The sequence below is a fragment of the Erythrolamprus reginae genome, chromosome 2, assembly GCF_031021105.1.
Source record: "Erythrolamprus reginae isolate rEryReg1 chromosome 2, rEryReg1.hap1, whole genome shotgun sequence".
In the NCBI taxonomy this organism is placed as follows: domain Eukaryota; kingdom Metazoa; phylum Chordata; class Lepidosauria; order Squamata; family Dipsadidae; genus Erythrolamprus; species Erythrolamprus reginae.
The window spans coordinates 342,635,251-342,650,024 of NC_091951.1; the positions used below are offsets into that span (position 1 = coordinate 342,635,251).

A 14,774-nucleotide genomic window follows, 5' to 3' on the forward strand; every position below is an offset into this window, starting at 1 on the left:
TTCCCCCGTAGATTCGTATGGCCCCCACTCTCATGGCCTTTTGAAAGGCCCTTTAAAACACGGCTCTGCTGCAAGCCTGGGGCCGTTGAGCGTTATATTCTGCTCCGGCCGGCTGCTATGAATGTATGAAGAATGAATGTTTTGTTGGGGTTTTATATTGTATTTTATAATTGCATTTTATTATTGTGGTTTTATCCTTGTAAGCCATCCACTTGGAGATGGGCGACTTACAAATCTAATTAATAAAATTAACATTATTATTATTATTATTATTATTAATATATAATAACTGAAATATTAATAGATATATATTAATATTCATAATATATGAAGGGCTTTATATAACCTATAAAGCCCTTCATGGCACCGGACCAGGGTATCTACGAGACCGCCTTCTGCCGCACGAATCCCAGCGACCGGTTAGGTCCCACAGAGTTGGTCTCCTCCGGGTCCCGTCAACTAAACAGTGTCATTTGGCGGAACCCAGAGGAAGAGCCTTCTCTGTGGCGGCTCTGACCCTTTGGAATCAGCTCCCTCCAGAGATTAGAACTGCCCCCACCCTCCTTGCCTTTCGTAAACTCCTTAAAACCCACCTCTGTCGTCAAGCGTGGGGGAACTGAAACATCTCCCCCTGCCTATGTAGTTTTCTGTGTATGATATGACTCTATGTATGTTTTTATATATATTGGGTTTTTTTGTTTTTTAGACTTTTTTAATGTATTATTGTTACCGTATTTTCCGGCGTATAAGACGACTTTTTAACCCCTGAAAATCTTTTCCAAAGTGGGGGGTCGTCTTATAGGCCGGATACTGCGCCCATTCCACAGCCGCGGGCGGGAGGAGGCCGGGAGCGGGATTGAGGGGGGGGGAGCGGACCCGCGCTCACTTTCGGCTCCGGGGAAAGGAAAAAGCGCTGCTGTTGCTGCTGTCGCTGCCGCCTGAGGCGGCGGCACTCGAATCTGGCGTGGTGGAAAATCTGGAGGCAGGCAAAGATTTTCCACCACGCCAGATTCGAGTGCCGCCGCCTCAGGCGGCAGCGACAGCAGCAACAGCAGCGCGTTGATGAAGCCGGCGAGGGAGCTCCGGAATCGGTTGGCGCTCGCCCGACGCCTTGTTTTTTTATTTCCCCCTTTGGTTTCTCTTCACAGGCGGGAGTTCGGGAGGCAAGGGAGCGCTCGAGGAGACAGCGTCTTGCGGCATCGCTCAGCAACTTCTTTTTCCTTTCGGCGCCATAGCCATCCGCAGTCCCCGGAGCCGAAAGTGAGCGCGGGTCCGCTCCGCCCGCCCGGTTTGCAAGCGGCGGAGATCCCGGGCTGCTTGGCCGAGTGGGGCTTCCATTCAGGACGGGGGCAGGAGGGAGGGAGGGAAGGGAAACGCAGCCCTTTGCCTCAACCCGCGGGCTCCGGGGACTGCGGGTGGCTATGGCGCCGAAAGGAAAAAGAAGTTGCTGAGCGTCCCTTCGTCATAAACCCAACGGGAGGCGATGCCGCAAGACGCTGTCTCCTCGAGCGCTCCCTTGCCTCCCGAACTCCCGCCTCTGAAGAGAAACCAAAGGGGGAAATAAAAAAACAAGGCGTCGGGCGAGCGCCAACCGATTCCAGAGCTCCCTCGCCGGCTTCATCGAAGCGCTGCTATTGCTGGACGACGCCACTCCCGCCGCCGGCTTTGCTGGGGTGGAGCGCCACTCCCGGCGGCAGGAACTGCGGGGGGTAGCCGGCGTAACGAGCCCTTGCCACAGCTATCCGCCGCTTCTTTGTTCTCCGCCTTGCCTCCGCTACTCCCGCCGCCGCCTTTGCCTCTTGCCCGGCGGGGAGAGCAAAGGCGGCGGCGGGAATAGCGGAGGCGAGGCGGAGAAGAAAGAAGCGGCGGATAGCTGCAGCAAGAGCTTGTTAGCCGGAGCGTACGCCGGCTACCCCCCGCAGTTCCTGCCGCCGGGAAGCAGCCCCTTTACATTAGCGGTGGCTGCAACGGCACTGGCGATGCGGCCGCTAGCCGCTCCGAGCGGTGTGGGAACGCCCACCCCTCTCACAGTCCGGTCCCGGGCTGACAGTAAAGGGGCTGCTTCCCATCCTCCTGCCAGCTTGCTCAGAAGGAAACCTTCTGAGAAGGAGGATGGGAAGCAGCCCCTTTACTGTCAGCCCGGGACCGGACTGTGAGAGGGGTGGGCGTTCCCACAGCGCTCGGAGCGGCTAGCGGCCGGATCACCAGCGCCGCTGTAGCCACCGTTGTGGGAGGAGCCTCAGAAAGAAAATAAGAGAGAACAAGAGAGAGAGAGAACAAGAGAGAGGGAGAGAGGTGATTCTTGAAGCATATGGTAAAAAGCACCCAAATAATAAGAAACACCCCCCCCAGCCCACACCTGTGTTTGAAAAGAATAAAAGAGAAAAAAAAACCCAGCCCTCAACTGGTTTTGGAAATGGTTCGAGTGTGTATACACACACACACACACACACACACGTAAGGGGGGGAGAGAGACAGGGATGGAAAAAGAGGAGAAGTGAGAGGGAGAAGGAATGAGGGAAAAAGGGAGGAAGAGAGAGAAATGAGAAACATGAGAGAGAAAAGGGGGAAAGACAGGAGAATAACCCAGAAATGAGACAGTGGTATAAATTTGAGGAGGGATGATTGATGATTGACTGTATTTATAAGGGGATGTTACATGGGATTGTATATATGAGGGGGTTATTTATGTGTGTGTGTGTGTGTGTGTGTGTGTGTGTGTGTATGTATGTATATATGTATTTATTTATTAGATTTGTGTAATTTTGGTTGGTGGTGTGCCCCAGGATTTTGTAAATGTAAAAAATGTGCTGCGGCTCAAAAAAGGTTGAAAATCACTGCTCTAGCAGGTGGTAAATCAGCACTCCTTTTAACTGACAAGGGAGCCATTTCCCAGACTTTGATCATTTCCCCAGGTATTTTTGTACCTACTTGACCAACATTATTAGTGGTTGCAAAATTGAATGTTAAACTGGATGCATTTATTTCTGCCTGTTTGTATTTGTTCTTATGTTTAACCATTGAAAATGTACTTTTCCTCCAAAAAGAATCATCTTTCCATATTTCTTAGGCAACATTTTAAAATAACTTTAAAAGCTGAGGTCATATTATTCACCCTGCTCTGTATCATAGCACACTGCACAGTACTGAAAATTGGCAGGGTCACTAATTAAACCCGACAAGTTAAAATCTGTTTAAGTGACATTGCAAGAGGATAAAGACAGAAAGTGCGGAAAGAGGAAAAAATGGATGGGCTGTTTGGATTGCCATATCATGATATCACATACAGATTCTCATTCCATAATAGATTCTCACATAGGTGTCAGCATGCTGCATGTTAGACTGAAAGATACCTGCAGAATAGATGGTAGGAGAAAGAAAAATAGCCAGGTTCACCTTTTTGTGTTGACAAATTATGATGAGTTATAATAATAAACTTAATTGTGGTGAGGAGAAATATGAGAGGCAGACAAGACAGATAGACAGAGACATATGGAGAGATAGACAGAAGAGTGCTCCCACTTGGCTCTCTCTCTCTAAATAATTCATTCATAATTTTAACAATAAGATCTTCATCATTAGTAATTAAAATATTGTGTTATCATGTTCAGAAATGATTTTTTTCTCAATGCAAGTACATCATAGACCTAGACTCAGTCAGGTCTATGATGTACAGAAGAGGGGTAGTCTTATACGGCGAGTATATCTCAAATTCTATATTTTAACTGGAAAAGTTAGGGGGTCGTCTTATACGCCCAGTCGTCTTATACGCCGGAAAATACGGTATTTTAGATTCTATTAGATTTGTCATTATTGTTTTTATCATTGCTGTAAGCCGCCCCGAGTCTACAGAGAGGGGTGGCATACAAATCTAATAAACAATAATAATAATAATAATAATAATAATAATAATAATAATAATAATAATGGAATCAACCCACAAGCTAGTTGACAAGCTTCAGGGATTTCTGAATGATTTGAATCTCATAATTTACTAAGTAATATCCCTTCCTACTAGGCAGCCGTAAGACTCCAGGAATGGAGGGATTCGGACTGGGATAATCTCATTATCCATTTCCAGCATCACCTCCATATATATATATATATATATATATATATATATATATATATATATATATATATATATATATATATATGTCTTTTAATGACCCCGTAATCCCTTACATTGAAGTGGAGTCACTGAATAAAGCTGAGTGTTTACTGGCTGGATGCCCTTCCTGTCGCCAATGTCTCCGGGTCCCGTCGACTAAACAATGTCGTTTGGCGGGACCCAGGGGAAGAGCCTTCTCTGTGGTGGCCCCGACCCTCTGGAACCAACCAGGTCCCCCCGGAGATTAGGATTGCCCCCACCCTCTTTGCCTTTCGCAAACTTCTCAAAACCCACCTCTGCCGTCAGGCATGGGGGAATTGAGACATTTCCCCCTGGCTTATATACTTTTATGTATGGTATGCTTGCGTTGAATGGTTTTAAATTAATGGGGTTTTAGATACTTTTAAAATATTAATTTGTTTATTATATACTGTTTTGCTATTGTTGTGAGCTGCCCCGAGTCTACGGAGAGGGGCAGCATAGAAATCTAAATAATAATAATAATAATAATAATAATAATAATAATAATAATAATAATAATGAAGAGTTCACTGCATATATTTACCCATTGTGCCCAGAGAGAGAAATATCTGCCGTTACCTAGGATCGAACTCACAGCCTCCTGATTGTGAGGCGAGAGCTCCACCTCAAGGCCACCGCACCACTTGCCATGCAATCGTATTATTATAAATGAGACCACCAGCCGGCAGGTCTTATTCTTACCACTCCGAGGCCAATCTTGGATTCGCGAAGGGTGGCACAGCAGCCCACTATGCCAATGACCATCATGACCACAGCAACGACAATGATGATGACCGGGGGCAACAGAGCATCTCGGTTCTGAAGAAAGGGGTCATATTCCTTGTAAGCGTTGAGGACATGTGCGCCAACGTAGAAGAGTCCAGCTGCTGCACCCTGTAAAAGATAAGGAGATGCTTTCAAAGTGTAATCCAATGAATCGATTTAAGTTAGGACAGGGGTAGGCAAAGTTGGCTCTTCTATGACATGTGGACTTCAACTCCCAGAATTTCTGAGCTGGCATGATTGCGTCAGGAATTCTGGGAGTTGAGGTCCACAAGTCATAGAAGAGCCAACTTTGCCTACCCCTGAGTTAGGAGATCTTCTATCATCTTACCTCCTCTATAAACCCAACGGATTCGATCATGCCAGCTACTCGAAACCCCATCTCCAGACTTCTGTGTTTTTGCGATGCTGCAGGAGAATCCCAGCATCACAAAAATGAGCGCTTCGCTGGCAACGAAAGTCCGGAGGTGGGGTTTCCCAGCAAAGGGAGCATCAGTGAAATCGCAGCATCACAAAAACACCGAAGTCCTCAAAAACCCACCTCCGGACCTCTGTGTTTTTGCGATGCTGCGATTTCACTGAGGCTCCCTTCGCTGGGAAACCCCACCTCCAGACTTCCGTTGCCAGCGAAGCGCTCGTTTTTGCGATGCTGGGATTCCCCTGCAGCATTTCAAAAACACAGAAGTCCGGAGGTGGGGTTTCCCATAGAGGGAGCCTTAGGGGAATCCCAGCAGCGCAAAAACGGGTGCTTCGGCTGGCAAAAAGGGTGAATTTTAGGCTTGCACGCATTAATTGTTTTTCCATTGATTCCTATGGGAAACATTGTTTCGTCTTACAAACTTTTCACCTTAAGAACCTCGTCCCAGAACCAATTAAGTTTGTAAGACGAGGTATCACTGTATACTTGATGACTCTGTGCCCAACTATAATTACAAGTTGGTTATTGAGGCGAAAAACTGGTGAAAAAGAACATTACGCTTGTGCCTTATTTTTTTTTCCTTAAGGGAAGGCATGGTTTCATCTAATGAGTGAAGGAATGCATTGGATGAACAGATAAAACACTTGACTATTAATCATATGCAAAATCAAAATTGAAAAGACTTTTATGTCACATGAGACAAATTCATATGATGTAAATTATAATTTTTCATCCTCTTAAAAACTGATTCCCCCCCCCCCTCCTCTGCCTACTTATGTTCATAACTCTGGCAGTGGGTTGGACTAGAAAACCTCCATACTCTGTTATCTCGACTACTGTAATGCTCTCTACATGGGGCTACCTTTGAAAAGTGTTCGGAAACTTCAGATCGTGCAGAATGCAGCTGCGAGAGCAATCATGGGCTTTCCTAAATATGCCCATGTCACACCAACACTCCGCAGTCTGCATTGGTTGCCGATCAGTTTCTGGTCACAATTCAAAGTGTGGGTTATGACCTATAAAGCCCTTCATGGCACCGGGCCAGTTTATCTCAAGGACCGCCTTCTGCCGCACGAATCCCAGTGACCAGTTAGAGTGGGCCTTCTCCGGGTCCCGTCAACTAACAATGTCAGTTGGCGGGGCCCAGGGGAAGAGCCTTCTCTGTGGCGGCCCTTACCCTCTGGAACCAACTCCCCCCAGAGATTAGAATAGCCCCCACCCTTCTTGCCTTTCGTAAGCTCCTCAAAACCCACCTCTGCCGTCAGGCATGGGGGAATTAAGAAAATCTTTCCCCCTAGGCTTCTACAATTTATGCATGGTATGTTTGTATGTATGATTGGTTTTATAACAAGCGTTTTTAACTGTTGTAATATTGGATTTTTACATTTTGTTTTTTGTCACCGTTGTTAGGCGCCCCGAATCTGCGGAGAGGGGCGGCATACAAATCCAATAAAATAAATAAATAAATAAATAAATAATCTTGTTATGTACATTAGCTTCACTGAACCTAAGGAGACGGACACAATATCTATTTTGGCACACTAAAGGTCAAATTGCTGTATTTTTCTGGGTATGCACCAGTGTATAAGACACACCTTAGTTTTTGGGGAGGAAAATAAGGGGGGGGGGAAATCTCCCTAACAGATATCCATCTCGCTACCCTCTTTAGTCTTGTCAGTTTCAGCACATTATTTTATCCGCTGGTTAGGGCTTTTAAAAAACCTTATTTGGAGAGAGTAACAATGAAAGAGCTTGCAAAGTAAGAGCTGGGAAGATCGTTAGCACCTGGTTAGGGCTGGAAAGAAACTTATTCTGAGCAAGTAGAGCAATGGAAAAAAAACCCTGCAATGACTTAGAGCTTGGAAAACATTCTTTGCAGAGAGTAACAATGAAAGAGCTTGCAAGCCGGTAAGAGCTGGGAACATCATTAGCACCTGGTTAGGGCTGGAAATAAACTTATTCTGAACCAAGTCGAGCAGTGGGGGAAAAAAACCTGAAAAGAGGGCTTGGAAAACAATCTTCCGCAGAGAGTAACAATGAAAGAGCCTGCAAGATAGGAGCTGGGAAGATCGTTAGCACCTACCGTGTTTCCCCGATAGTAAGACCCCCCCGATTGTAAGACATATGGGGGGTTTCAGGGGGGTCGGCTAATATAAGCCATACCCCGAAAGTAAGACATATGTCTTGCTTTCGGGGAAACACGGTACTAAAAGCGAGGGAGGCGTTGGAGCAGTTCGCGGCGCTGGCGAGGGAGCTTCGCGCCCAGGAGAGTCCAAGGAACTGAAAGGGGAGAGGAGGGTGGCATGGACGGGGGGGGGGGAGAAAGACCACCTGCCCCCCCCCATCCGGACCCTCCGGAGAGTTTAAAGTGGCTTCCCGAGTCTTCCCCTCAACAGGCTCCGCAGCGGCTCTTTCCGCATCCCTCTCCAGCCCCGCTTGGGGCTTCCCCCGCTTCCTTAGCTCTCCCAACCCAGGCATACCTTCACCTGTTCGTCTCCCCCCGGCAAAGCCCTCCGCCTCCACCGAAGCTGTGCGATCCTCTGGCAGGGCGCAGTAAATGGGCGGGAAGAGCCGCTTCGGCCCAGCTGGTCCTGGCTCCCGGGGCAAGCAGAGCCGCCACACTGCTTCGCTCTGTCCTTGGCGCCGTCCCGCCCTCTTTTTCCCTCACAGCACTTCGGCTCTGCTCTTTCCTCCCCCCATTGCCGGGAGGCTCGAACCGAGGGGGCCGCAGCGCGCGCGCCCCTTCCCCTCTCTTCGGCGGAGGGCAGCGGACACCCCGGTCCTGCTCTCCCCCTGATGTCCGCCCGCCCCCCCTCCCCGCAGGATGCCTGCTTTGCCCTGGCGGCCGAGCCCGGCCGTCCCTTCCGCCTGGCTTCTCCTCTCCTTAGCTTGGGCGCGGAGCAACTCTCGGGGACTGACGGGCTTCTCGCCCAACACCGCTTCTTCCCCTACGATCCCCATAGCCATCATGGGCTTAATGCCGCTGAGCGACTCGGTGGAGAAGGGCAAGATCGGCCGGGGGGTCCTACCGGCTATGCAACTGGCAATGGAGCAGATCCTCAACGAATCGCTGCTCAACCCCTACTCTCTGGAGCCGGCCCCGGTGCCCGGGACAATATAAGACATACCCCCAAAGTAAGACACAGTGGGGCTTTTGGGGGTAAAAAGAAAGTAAGACACTGCCTTACTATCGGGGAAACACGGTAGTTAGGGCTGCAAAACAAAAACTTCAGGAAAAAAGCTATATACAGAGTATAACACGCACCCTAATTTTCAGCCTCTTTTAGGGAGGAAAAAGGTGCATCTTATACTCCGAAAAATACAGTATACCATTGCCTCTTCTATTTCAGCTATCATAGGTTGTCCTAAACTTACAACCCTTCATGGCATCGGACCAGAATATCTCCGGGATCGCCTTCTGACGCACGAATCCCAGCGACCGGGTAGGTCCCACAGAGTTGGCCTTCTCCGGGTCCCGTCGACTAAAGAATGTCATTTGGCAGGACCCAGGAGAAGAGCCTTCTCTGTGGCGGCCTCGACCCTCTGGAACCAGCTCCCCCCAGATATCAGAGTTGCCCCCACCCTCCTTGCCTTTTGCAAGCTCCTTAAAACCCACCTCTGTCGTCAGGCATGGGGGAATTGAAATTTTTTCCCTTCCCCCTAGGCTTATAGAATATATACATGGTATGCTTGCTTGTATGATTGGTCTCTTAAATTGGGGTTTTTTAGATTATTTTTAATATTAGATTTGTTACATTGTTTTCTTCATTGTTGTTAGCCACCCCGAGTCTTCGGAGAGGGGCAGCATACAAATCTAAATAAACTAAACTAAACTAAACTAAACTAAACATTGGGATCAGAAAACTATTGGGATCAAAACCACTGGGATTAAAAAACTATGGAATCAACTCCCCCAAGATCCGCATGATCCACATCCTCCTGGCCTTCTGAAAGACGGTAAAAACATGACTTTCTCAAGCAGGCCTGGAGCCAGTGAATACAGTGATCCCCCGATTATCGCGAGGGTTCCGTTCCAAGACCCCGCGCGATAATCGTAAACTCGCAATGTAGCGGCACGGAAGTAAAAACACCATCTACCCAGGCAAAGGGGAAACCCCAAGATCGCTTGCCGCTTGCCCGTTCGCCCGCCCGCCCGGCTCTTCGCTGCTGCGGCGCTGCAAGCGAGCAGCCGGGCGGGCGGGCGAACGGGCAAGCGGCAAGCGATCTTGGGGTTTCCCCTTTGCCTGGGCAACGGGGAAACCCCAAGATCGCTTGCCGCTTGCCTGTTCGCCCGCCCGCCCGGCTGCTCGCTTGCAGCAGCTGAGTCCTGAAGCCAGACGGCAAAGGCGAACTTCCGCGTTTGGCTTCGGGACTCAGCTGGGAAGCGGCGCTGGGGTCTTACTGGCCGCCCACGCAAAGGGGAAACCCCGGCTCCTCGCTGATGCCCGCCGCTCGCCCTCCCGCCAGCAAGAGGGGGAAGACCCAGGGAAGCCGCCCAGCAGCTGATCTGCCCGGGGAACGCAAACTCCACCATCTACGCATGCGTGGCCATAGATAAAAGGGGCGCGCATGCGCAGATGGTGTTTTTACTTCCGGGTGGAAAAATCGCGATATAGCGATTAGCAATGATCGAGAGCGCGAAACTCGGGGGATCACTGTAGTTCCATCTTGCCCCGGCTGAACGGATAAATGTTTTTCAGTGATGGTGAACCTTTTTTCCCTCCGGTGCCAAGAGCCTGGCACTTGCGCAAGTGCCCACACACATAATTCAATTATTATAATAATAATTATTATTATTATTATTTATTAGATTTGTATGCCGCCCCTCTCCGCAGACTCGGGGCTGCTCACAGCAGTGATAAAACAATATACAGTAACAAATCTAATATTAAAGTCTAAAATAACAATTTTACATTAAAAACCTAAAAACCCCATTATATAAAAAGCATACACACAAACATATCATACATAAAACTACATAGGCAAGGGGGAGATGTCTCAGTTCCCCCATGCCTGGGTTTTAAGAAGTTTACGAAAGGCAAGGAGGGTGGGGGCAGTCCTAATCTCTGGGGGGAGCTGGTTCCAGAGGGTCGGTGCCGCCACAGAGAAGGCTCTTCCTCTGGGTCCCGCCAGCCAACATTGTTTAGTCGACGGGACCCGGCGAAGGCCAACTCTGTGGGACCTCAATGAGTGGGGAGGGTGAAAACAGCCTCCCCCGCCCCTCTGGAGGCCAAAAATGGCCATGTTCCCAACTTTTGGTGGGATAGGTAGGCCAGTTTTTCACCCTCCCCAGGCTCCAGTGGCTTTCCTGGAGTCAGGGGAGGGCACAAAAGCCCTCCCCCATCCTCTTGGAGGACCTCCGGAAGCCAAAAATGCCCTCCCAGAGTCTCCGTGCGAGCTGAAAATCAGCTAGCCGACACACACATGTGCGTTGGAGCTGAGCTAATGTCTCAGAAATGTTGAGAGTACTTGTATGAAGAACCACAAGGAAACTACTCGAGTACCGGAGTGTGGGGAGAGGGGGAGGCCAAGAAATGAACAAACAATTGAATTGACCACTGTTTGATGTGGGTTAGATGTCTGGACGTCAGTTGCGCTAGCCACAAGGAGGCTGGGAAGGTTTGCAGGATTGCAACACGTTGGGTTAAAAGCCTCCATAGAAAAATGTAGGAAGAGAAAACTCAAACGGGTTCTTGAGTTGCAGCAACATATACAGGCAGCCGTCGACTTACAAAAGTTCATTTAGTGACCTTTCCAAGGGTTGCCCAGAAAGTATTGCACCACATTTTTTCCCTTCAGCCTACAGTAATGGTACAAATGCGAAACTTTAGATATACATTATTTGAATTGTTAGGAGTGCCTGTTTAAATTTTGCGTTTCTTTAGATAGGTAGGGCAGACTAGATGGACCATGAGGACTTTTTCTGCGGTCAATCTTCTATGTTTCTATAAGCACGAATCCCAGCGGCCGATAAGGTCCCACAGAGTTGGCCTTCTCCGGGTCCCGTCGACTAAACAATGCCGTTTGGCGAGGCCCAGGGGAAGAGCCTTCTCTGTGGCGGCCCCGGCCCTCTGGAATCAACTCCCCCCAGAGATTAGAACGGCCCCCACTCTCCTTGTCTGTCGCAAACTACTCAAGACCCACCTTTGTTGCCAGGCATGGGGGAGTTAAGATATTTCTTCCCCTAGGCCATTACAAGTTATGCACGGTATGTTTGTGTGTATGTTTGGTTTTTTATAATTAGGGGTTTTAGTTGTTTTATTAAATTGGATTGTTACGTATTGTCTTTTACCATTGTTGTTAGCCGCCCCGAGTCTGCGGAGAGGGGCGGCATACAAATCCAATAAATAAAATAAATAAACATAGCTGCAGCAGTGTTTCGAAATGGCATCTGTAAGTGATGTACGTTACAAGCAACGTGTCGTCCTTGAATTTCTCACTGTGGAGAAAGAAACTCTTGGGAACATTCCCAAACATTTGTATACACTTTATGGAGACTCTGCAGTTGACAGAAGTACGGTTAAATTTGTTGCTTGTATCTTAAGATTTTTTATTAATATTGATTGTTTCTTCATTGCTAATTTGACCCCCTATGAAAATCATTAAGTGTTGTACCACATGATTGTCATAGGGGTCAAATAAGCATTACTATTACTATGAGTTTTTTCTCATTACAGTGTTCCCTCGACTTTCGCGGGGGATGCGTTCCGAGACCGCCCGCGAAAGTCGAATTTCCGCGAAGTAGAGATGCGGAAGTAAATACACTATTTTTGGCTATGAATAGTATCACAAGCCTTCCCTTAACAGTTTAAACCCTTAAATTACAATTCCCCATTCCCTTAGCAGCCATTTAGATTATTCCTCACCATGTTTATTTATTAAAGTTTATTAAAAAAAAATGTTTATTAAAGGCGGACAAAAGTTTGGCGATGACTTTTGCCTTTCATAAACTCCTTAAAACCCACCTCTGCCGTCAGGCATGGGGGAATTGAGATGTCTCCCCCAGGCCTGTATAGTTTATGTATGGTATTGCTTGTGTGTATGTCTTTTTTTAAATAATGGGTTTTTAGATATTTTTAAATATTAGATTTGTTATTGTACACTGTTTTTATTATTGCTGTGAGCCGCCCCAATTTCCAATTTCTATTACCAGAAAGTTATGTTTGGACTACCCACCGGGTTGAAAACAAGACTTTTTATACATTAATGTAGATTCCTCAAACAAAGTATTCTATCTATTCTTATAATTACGGAAACTTTATGGGGAAATCGTGCTGTGTGGTAATCAATTCAGCTGCAAAAACTCATTATGTAAACATGTTCAGTATTTCTTGCTGTGAAATGGGAACATTCCTAGTTATAGGATTAGAAGAATGTAATTTAACTAAGCTCTGCCTCTGCTACAATTTAATAAACTGGTTATACAAATTAGAAGAATTAAATAGAATTCCAATGCTTTAACCAAGATATCTTTTTACCGGATGATGTGGGAAGTTGCATTGTCTCCCCAGTTGAAATAGTTAAGAGAGGAAAAGAAAAATGAAAGATAACTCCAAATACAAAATAACTAATATCAATTCACATTAAAGGTAATTCTCGACTTATAACCATAATTGATCCCACAATTTTACTCACAAGTCGTAATAGTTATCAAAATAAGCTGTGCCTAATTATAATAATAATTTATTAGATTTGTATGCCGCCCCTCTCCGGGGACTCGGAGTGGCATACAAATCTAATAAATTATTATTATTATTATTATTAATTTATTATTAAATTATTATAATATTATTATTATTTAATGATTACTACTAAGTGGGGGTTTCTCTTTGCCGGTGCTCCCTGAATGCTCCCAGTGACTGGCACAGACGTGCACATATCCAAGAGCGTGCCGGCACACGATTCGGCTTCTGCGCATGTGTTGGAAACCAAATCTTGCGTGAGGACATACAATCGAGAATTCGGCGATTTTCATTGATATTTTTGTCTCTGCGCACAGAAGCAAAATTTCTCTCCCTTGCATGCCCGTCCTTGTGCAAGATTTCGCTTCTGGCACATGTGCCAAAACCCAATCTTGCGCTGACGCCTGCGCCCGCCGGTCAGCTTGAGCTGCGCACGCAGCTCCATTTTCACTAACGGGATGCCATATTGGACCGTACTGGCTACAACCCTATACTGATTATTACTACGTGAAATTGTGATGATTTTACATCAGCTTTCCTGGATGGCAGTGATTCTCAACCTTCCCAATGCCGTGACCCTTTAATACAGTTCCTCATATTGTGGCAACTAACCACTGCGCCTCCAAGGCTCTATTGTGACATAGCGGAAGGTGAGTGACACAGGGGAAGGTTTGGTAGGGAAGGTTTGCCTATTTGCCGATGACTCTAAAGTGTGCAATAGGGTTGATATTCCTGGAAGCGTCTGTAATATGGTAAATGATTTAGCTTTAGTAGATAAGTCAAAGCAATGGAAACTGCAGTTTAATGTTTCCAAATGTAAAATAATGCACTTGGGGAAAAGGAATCCTCAGTCAGAGTATTATATTGGCGGTTCTGTGTTAGCAAAAACTTCAGAAGAGAAGGATTTAGGGGTGGTGATTTCTGACAGTCTCAAAATGGGTGAGCAGTGTGGTCGGGCGGTAGGAAAAGCAAGTAGGATGCTTGGCTGCATAGCTAGAGGTATAACAAGCACGAAGAGGGAGATTGTGATCCTGCTATATAGAGCGCTGGTGAGACCCCATTTGGAATACTGTGTTCAGTTCTGGAGACCTCACCTACAAAAAGATACAGTAGAACCTCGACATACGAGCAGCTCTACTTACGAGCTACTCGAGATAAGAGCTGGGAGGGGAGAGACATTTCTGTTCGTCTCCCGAGCTCAAATCCGGGATACGAGCTGAGAAGAGCCGGGCTGGTTTGCTTTCCTTCCTTCCGGCGCTGATGCAGAGCAAAGCGTCAGGCCCCCCTGGCGCTTTCGGCGGTTTCCGAAGCAACGCTGGGCTCTTTTGCCGCCAAAAGCGTCAGGGGGCATGACACTTTGCTCTGCATCAGCGCGGGAAGGAAGGAAAGCAAACCAGCCCGGCTCTTCTCAGCTCGTATCCCGGCACTTGGTGAGTGGAGAGGCGGTCGCCTCCCCTGCCGCCCCACTCTGCGGGTCCTTGGCTTCTGCTGGGGGTGGGGGGATCTGAACGCTTTCCTGAAAGGGACAGAGAAAGCCCTCTCTCGCAGCGAAAGCGCTCCCAGCCAGGGGGCTGCGAGAGAGGGCTTTCTCCGTCCCTTTCGTGAAAGCGCGCCGCGCCCCTCTCACAGCTCGGAACTGACAGGGCGCTGCTCTCTCTCTCTCCCGTGAGGCGGGAAAAAAAAAAAGCAAAAAACCCCTTCTTGGGGGCTGCGAGAGGGGCGCGGCGCGCTTTCCTGAAAGGGACGGAGAAAGCCCTCT

General features: G+C 47.6%; 1 protein-coding gene across 1 annotated transcript in view; it reads right to left on the reverse strand.

Moving 5' to 3' along the window:
- The window catches only part of LOC139162788 (tetraspanin-36-like), a 42,213-nt gene that overhangs the window by 12,271 nt on the left and 15,168 nt on the right, over window positions 1-14,774 (reverse strand). Inside the window, exon 2 of the mRNA XM_070743565.1 lies at window positions 4,835-5,026. Within this exon, the coding sequence (XP_070599666.1) occupies window positions 4,835-5,026 (192 nt within the window). The remainder of the gene's footprint in view (window positions 1-4,834; window positions 5,027-14,774) is intronic.